The sequence below is a fragment of the Triticum aestivum genome, chromosome 6B (assembly GCF_018294505.1).
Source record: "Triticum aestivum cultivar Chinese Spring chromosome 6B, IWGSC CS RefSeq v2.1, whole genome shotgun sequence".
NCBI lineage: Eukaryota > Viridiplantae > Streptophyta > Magnoliopsida > Poales > Poaceae > Triticum > Triticum aestivum.
The window spans coordinates 503,795,729-503,803,557 of NC_057810.1; the positions used below are offsets into that span (position 1 = coordinate 503,795,729).

Consider the following 7,829-nt stretch of genomic DNA (forward strand, 5'->3'; position numbering starts at 1 on the left):
AGACCAAAACGATTCTGAATCTACTACTATTACTCCACACATCAATCGACTTCTGCCTGCATCTAGAGTATTAAGTTCATGAAGAATAGAGTAACACATTAAGTAAGATGACATGATGTAGAGGAATTAACTCAAGCAATATGATGAAAACCCCATCTTTTTATCCTCGATGGCAACAATACAATACGTGCCTTGCTGCCCCTACGGTCACTGGGAAAGGACACCGCAAGATTGAACCCAAAGCTAAGCACTTCTCCCATTGCAAGAAAAACCAATCTAGTTGGCCAAACTAAACCAATAGTTTGAAGAGAATTACAAAGATATCAAATCATGCATATAAGAATTTGGAGAAGATTCAAATAATATTCATAGATAAGCTGATCATAAATCCACAATTCATTGGATCTCGGCCAACACACCGCAAAAAAGTATTACATCGAATGATCTCCAAGAACATCGAGGAGAACATGGTATTGAGAATCAATGAGAGAGAAGAAGCCATCTAGCTACTAGCTATGGACCTGTAGGTCTGTGGTAAACTACTCACGCTTCATCGGAAGGGCAATAGAGTTCTTGTAGAAGCCCTCCATGATCGAATCCCTCTCCGGCAGGGTGCCGGGAAAGGTCCCTAGATGGGATCTCATGGGTACAGAAGGTTGCGGCGGTGGAAAGGTGTTTTCGTGGATGCCTCTAGTGGTTTGGGGATATATGGGAATATATAGGCGAAAGAATTAGGTCAGGAGGGTCACGGGGGGGGGGGGGGCACAAGGGTGGGGCATGCCCTCCATCCTTGTGGCCGCCTCGTGGCTCCTCCGACTTCATCTCCAAGTCTCCTGGTTGTCTTCTGGTCCAAGAAAAATCATTGCGAAGGTTTCATTCCGTTTGGACTCCGTTTGGTATTCCTTTTGTGCGAAACTCAAAAACAGGGAAAACAGGAACTGGCACTGAGCTTTAGGTTAATAGGTTAGTCCAAAAAATAATATAAAATGGCATATTAATGCATATAAAACATCCAAAACAGACAATATAAAATCATGGGGCAATAAAAAATTATAGGTACGTTGGAGACGTATCATGTATGGTGAAGTTTTTCTTTTCCAACTTCATGAACACCGTACACACACACTAGAAGGCTACAAAATAAACATTATCAAAAAAACTATACACATCCGGCTAGTGATCAATAAAACTATGCATATCCGGCTAGTGATCAATATAATTATGCATATGCAGACAATGATCAACAAAACTATGCATATCCGGTAATGTTCAGCAAAAACATGCATATCCGACTACAAAATTCTGCATATCCGCCCCATGATTAGTAGAACTATGCATATCCGGCTAGAAAATTGTGCATATCCTGGAAATGATCAGCAAAACTATGCATATCCGGCAAATGATCACCAAAACTCTGCATATCCGGCAAGTGATCGGAAAACTATGCATATCCGGCTAGTGATCAACTAAACTATGCATATCGGGCCAATGATCAACAAAACTATGGATATCCGGCTACAAAACTACGCATGTCCGGCCAATGAACTTACTTGCTCGGTGATCGGGGCACCACTAGGCCACCATGCGATGAGATGTGCCAAATGGCCAGAATATTTCGACACAGCCTCTTGGATGGTGTACCATCGATGGGTGAGGGACTTTGGTTCATGGTTGCGGATGACCGCGTTGGAGTAGGGTGCGAAATGCTTGTGTTCATGGAACCATGTGTGAATGTTGGCCCAAAAAGTTGAGCCCTTTTGCTTCATGCCATGGATCGGATCGAGGCTAGTGGCGAACCATGCATCGCACAAGAGCTTGTCCTCCCTCATTGTTGAAGATTTCTCATCTATCCTTCTTCTTTGGATCACCGACAAAATCATCTGGATCATCGTCTTCGCTGTCCTCATCCTCCTCCACCTCCTGATGAAAAAGGGTTTCCTCCCGCTTTATATTTAAAGCAACCGCACCAACATCCATCCACAAGAGAGGTCTTAGGTTAAAAGTTCAACAACAAAGAAGGAAAGAAAAAGAACAGGATCCAAATAAGTCTTGCTGAGGGTACAACACAACATCCCCTTAATAAAAGGAAGGTAACTAATCCGGCTCGGGGGGAGGTGGAGGAGGCGGCGGAGCAATAGATCTAGCAGTGGAGCGAAGGCCCGCGATGATCAAGTCGATGTTGTTTCGATCACTCCTCTTGCTAAGCGGTCTCCATAGCTGTAAGAAGCCACACATTTTGTAGATTGCGTCAGTCGCATGTAATGGAATCACATGTTCAATCACAAGTTTATTTCGAACAGTCCACAAGGTCCAAGCGAGTGTGTCCATCCTCACCCAGAGGGATGGGCGCACCACACATGGGAAGCTAAGAATCTCCCAGAACATTTCCGGGAGATTGTCGTGGCACCAAGTGCCTCCCACCACATCCCGGAAACAGCTGCACAGAAAGATAGCTGCTGGGCATAAGAAGAATATGTGGTTGGAGTCCTCTAGTACATCGCATAAGGGGGAAATCCCATTACTAGGGCCGTTGCGCTGAAGCACTTACGTACCCAAAGGCAGCTGACCACAAACCCACTGCCAAAGGAAGATACGAATCTTCAGTGGCAGTTTGATCTCCACATGACGTTGAGATCCTCCGGGCCAGGGGTGGCTACAATCGCCTGATAAATGGATTTTGTTGAGAACACGCCACTTGGCTCTAGGTGCCAAGAGATGGCGTCCTACTCCAAGGAGGGGGTATGCAGGGCGACACATTGAAGCAACTCCTTCCATTGGTCCCGTTCAAGGGGGGCGAAGGTACGTCGAAAGGCAATGCCCCCTAGGTCTCCCGGAGCCGCCGCCATAATAAGATGAACCTCCTCCTCCTGCGCCTGTCCGGCGGCCCAATCATGTTGCTGTATTCCCATGCGCGTCTGTTGTGTGCCGATCTGGGTGTAGCCTTGATGCGTGTGGGTGTAGTTGCCGGACGGGATGGGATCTGAGTCTTCCACCTGCCCGTCCTCATAACCTCCTCCTCCTCCGCCTCTGTCCTGGATGATGTCGAACATCTTCTTATCTGCGTCGTCTTACGCGCCCCCTCGCTTTAGGCATAACAGTGAACATCACACGGGCACCCATGTGCTCCCCGCCCGCGGTCCGCGCCTGGGCGAGCTGTGGCGAAGAAGACTCTGAGAAGAGCAGCGGCACCGCGTTTAAGACGATGATGTAAGGCACTTGCCTGATGGTGGTAGCCGTGGATTGCCTACCAAGCTGCTTGGCTGTGTAGTAGTATGGAGCCTTGTAATGCCCCGGCCATGGCGGTGTCTGCAGGATGGGCGCCGCCATTGTGGCTCCGCGACCTCCACCACGTCCGTGACAAGCACGCCGACCGCCACGGACGGCATCAGCACGCCCTCCTTCTTCCTTCCGCTTCATGAGTGTTGCCTCCTTGCGGCCTTCGCTTTGACGCGGTGATTTTGCCGCGTCATCGAGTAGATCTTCCGGGCGAGGTTGATGCTTGGATCCTCCTGCACATCCACCACCTCTATCTCTGGCAGGTCCTCTTCCGGTTCCATGAGTCGGCAGCGACAACAAAGAATATGGGAGAAAAGGGCGCGAATTGGGTGAAAAGCGGCAGGATGGAAGAAGAGAGTGGGGGGATTTTTGCGAGGAAACGGTGCGGGATGCTACAAAAGGACGGGCTCTACCTTCCTTTTGGGTGGACCATGGGTGTAAGGGCATCTCCAGCCGGCCCCCCAACAAGCCTCCCCAAGCCACTTTTTGGGCGCCGGCGGGCAAAAAACGCCCCAGTCAGGCCCCCAGAGACCCGTTTTTCGCCGGATTTCGCGAAAGTTACGGCCGACACTACCACCCCAAACCCAGCCCCCCGGGGGGCAGCTGGGGACGCCGGCTGTTGCCTTTTGCATGCACAGGGCCACTCGTCAGCCCCTCTCTCTCCCCTCTCTCTCCTCTCTCTTCCCCTTTCTCTCTTTTCTTTCTCCTCTCTCTTCTTTCTTTCCTTCCATCACCTACCGCACATAGCGCGCATGGCCGGGGCGGGGTTCGCGCTCGCGCGATCAAAGCCTCCACTCGACCATCTCCTTCCTCCTCGCTTGGTCGCCATGGCCACCAACCTCGCAAGATCCAGCCCATCTCCTACGCGTCCGTCGAGTGGGCGTTCCGGCGGACCCGGTCGGCGCCGTCGCTCGCCGCCGAGTTCGCGGGCGGCCCGCTCAAGCGCTGGTGGGACTGGGGCCTTCAGCTGGCTGCGGCTTCGCCGGCGACCTGGAGATGATCGAGGAGGAGGTGGTCGCGCTCGGCCGGGGCATCTGGGCGCACTTCGTCTACAAGGTGCGCTCCGGGGTCCGCCGCCTCGTCGCGTCCGACCAGCTGCTGCTCACCACGCAATGCCTCAGGGGCGCCTCGCTGCCCCCGTTCCGGCGGACGGGCGGTGGTGCCGAGCAGGCCGGCGCGGCGGGACGAGCTGCAAGGGCGGGGCACGCGGGCCGAGCTGCAGGCGCGCGCGGCGGCAGTGTGAGTTGCCGCCGAGCTCGCACAGCTCCGGGTCGCCTCCAAGCTCGCGCTGCCGCCGCTGCAGTCCACCTCTGGGTTGTTTCCAAGCTCGCGCCGACAGGGAGGGAGGGGGAGGACGCTGGACGGCGGCGAGCGGCGCCGTGGTGAGGGCGGCGAGCAGCCAGAGGCGCCGTGGCAAGGGCGGCGAGCAGCGCGAGGGCGTGCGGTGGCTACGAGTGGCGCGTGGGAGGGGCCAACGAGTGGATAGATTTTCACCCCAAGACTAAATGTTACGCCGGCAGCCCCCCAAGCGGCGAAAAAAATGCCTCCCGGGGGGCCTCAACGGCTGGAGATGCCCTAAGAGTCTCATATGTCTCGTGTCCGTACTCCCGCAATGCCCTCTATGTTTGGTTTCAGTTTACGAAAAAAACATGGTCCGGACTGCTCGATGAACGACACATGCCCATATTGGATGACATCCGGGGTCTGGACCGCACAGTCATAACGTATGCGGCGGTTTGAGGGTCAGCGTTGGAAATTCTTTATAGTAGGAACAGTATACGCACGACACGACCTAGTAGAAGGCTCCTCCCGGAGGGAACACGTTGATAACGCATGTGCGAATAGGTTAGGAAAACCCGAAAACAAGGATCCAATCCCCGCTAACACGGACGATGGTCAACAAGCTTAGTCTTTGTCCTAGTCCTGACCAGACGTACTCCATCATCAAAATGAAATACTAGTAGAGTTGTACCACCAGTCCTCTCCCTCTCAAAAAGAAAGCTAGTTGTCCTATAGTCGTACACCACAGCCATCACCCATCTCCGTCCGTGGCATGGCATGGCAGCGCTCTCGTCTCGTCTCGTGCATCCACCTCACACTTGTACAGCTATATCCCACACACTTTCGCTCATGCGCATGCATGCATGCACGCACGCACTGTCCTCCACGACGGACCATGGCAAGGCGTCACACACACACAGCACAGCAGTCGCAATAACTCACACGGCGACGGAGCATCGGGGAGGAGGGAGGCAGCGGCTCGGGATCTCGCCTTATCCTCGCGGTACGACGCTCTCCCCACCCCGGCCAAAATGTACGTAAACATGGCGCCATTTACACGCGCGCAACCACTCCGCTGTCCTCTTATCCCTCCCCTCCCATGCATGCATGTCAGCGACGGACGATCCACGCCAACGGGCTCCCGACGAGGCGGACGCGCCCAAAATATTCCACCGCCGAGCCAGCGACCCGGCCCGTACTCACGCAAGCGGCGCACGCTCGTCCGGGCCAGCCAGCGACGATGGCGACCGATCGCGCGATACAGGCACGGATCTCTCCGCGGGTTTACAACAAGCAGCCCGCTTTTTGTACAGTCCATGTCGCTATCGCTCTCCCCCTCCTGGCCGGCTCGCTACAGCCCTACGTAAGTACGTACCTATTCGCGAGCTGAGCGCGTGATATTTTCAACCTCCTGCAAAAAAATAAATTTATTTTCAACTGGTTCCAGCTCTAATTTGTAAGGATTGAAATTGTAAAAGCTCAAGTAATTTCCAAGGACGAATAAAAATATGTAACTCCAGCCTCATCATATAAAAAGAGAAGATCAAATTAATCAACCGGCCAGAATATGGGGTCGAGGTTGAATGCATGATTGCTGCCGGCGCTTTGTGCCGGATCAGTGGAGTGAAAGGACCGGTCGAATATCGCCGTAATTTAAAAGGTGCGTCTTTAAAGCATTTCGTGCCGCATTAGTCCAACAAATCCCGCTCGACCACTAGCGCTCACTAAAAAAAGAAGGAATAAAAAGGAGATGCGCTGTTAATTGCACACACAAACATATTCTTGCCCCAGAATCCACGCAAAGCAAATACGATAAAGAACACAAGGCTAACCCCAATTTGTACATGGTCTCACTCCTAAATTTAGTAGTACTCCAGTGGTTTTGCTTCCTTCTTTTGGTTCTCCAATGGTTTCGAAATGATTTCCGGCCCGATGTGGAAACGAACGAGCCATACATGCATGCAGCGGCGGCGCGGTTTGATGGCACCGGTGACTGAGCGAGTTGGCGCCTGGCTTTAGTACTCCCACTGCAGCGGCTCCTCCAGGCGGAACACGCCGGCGCCAGGGCCGGCGAAGGCCACGTCGTCGTCCCACGAGGAGGCGCACGAAAGCTGGCAGGACGGAGGGCCGTGTCTGAGGTCGAAGAGGAGGTCGGGGAGGTCGAACAGCGCATCCTCAGCGGTGTCAGGCGGCGGCGAGGCAGAGGCAGAGGCAGAGGCGGAGGCAGAGGCGGAGGCGCCGCTGTGTTCCGGGCCGTCGGGGTTCTTGGCGCCGGCATTGGCAGCTGCAGTGGCAGAGGCCGGGAAGTCGGCGGAGGCGGCGAGTGCGGCGGCCGCCTGGACGTCTTTGGGCGCGGCGGTGGCCGGGCGCGGGAGCTCGTGGGCGAGGTCGGGGAAGTTGAGGTGCGCGGCACGGCCCTTGATGGCGAGGGCGGCCACGTCGTGCGCGCGCGCCGCCATCTCCGCGGTGGCGAAGGTGCCGAGCCAGATGCGCGACTTCTTGCGGGGCTCCCGAATCTCCGACACCCACTTGCCCCAGCTCCGCATGCGCACCCCGCGGTACGTCGGGTGCCGCCCGTCGTTGCGCGGCCGCTTCTTCTTCGACGACGCGGTGGTGGCCGTCGGGGACGGCGGCGAGGCCAGGGCCTCCACCGAGGACGAGGTGGTGGTCTCGGAGCCGGAGGAGGAATCCTCCGTGGCGCCCATGGCTGATTGATACTGTGGTGGTGGAGTTAGTTGTTGGGGGGGTGATGAGCGAGAGCGTGAGGGGGTGAGTGGTGTATTGCGGTGGGATGCGAGGCAAGGCAGTGGGAGGTTTTATGATGAGCAGAGCAGATGAGGCGGAGGGAGCAACGTGGAAAGGAAAAACAAAGCGGGGAATCGAATGGGGGAAGGCGTGAGGCCAGCGTGTTGGCCTTTGGGAACTGAGCAACTGATGAGCATTGTTTTCGAGCGATTAAACAAGTTTTAATCTTTTTATTCTCTTGCAACTATTTATTTTATTTACAGCAAATAGACTTTATTCCTCGAATGATTGTAATGTCCTTTACAAGTAAATGAGAAATCCCCGCAGAAAAAAGTAAATGAGAAATTAAGTCAAGGACAAAGAGTCCGAGAAGCTAGAATATCTAGTGCTAAAGGAGTAGATTTTTTTTAAAATATATTATTTTTAATAACAAATTCAAAAAATATACGCCCTAAATAAAAAATCCAATACTATTACCTGTCGGCCTGCTGAAGTCGAAGAGGAACTTTCCAGTCTACTTTAGGCCG

General features: G+C 53.9%; 1 protein-coding gene across 1 annotated transcript; it reads right to left on the reverse strand.

Moving 5' to 3' along the window:
• Nucleotides 1-6,200: 6,200 nt before the first annotated feature.
• LOC123134307 (ethylene-responsive transcription factor ERF039) lies at nucleotides 6,201-7,360 on the reverse strand. Its single transcript, XM_044553575.1, has one exon. The coding sequence runs from the start codon at nucleotides 7,260-7,262 to the stop codon at nucleotides 6,573-6,575; it is 690 nt and encodes a 229-aa protein (XP_044409510.1). The 5' UTR covers nucleotides 7,263-7,360; the 3' UTR covers nucleotides 6,201-6,572.
• Nucleotides 7,361-7,829: the final 469 nt, after the last annotated feature.

Excerpts from the sequence above, each read along its gene's own strand:
- LOC123134307 (XM_044553575.1), bottom strand. The coding sequence starts at position 7,262 with ATGGGCGCCACGGAGGATTCCTCCTCCGGCTCCGAGACCACCACCTCG.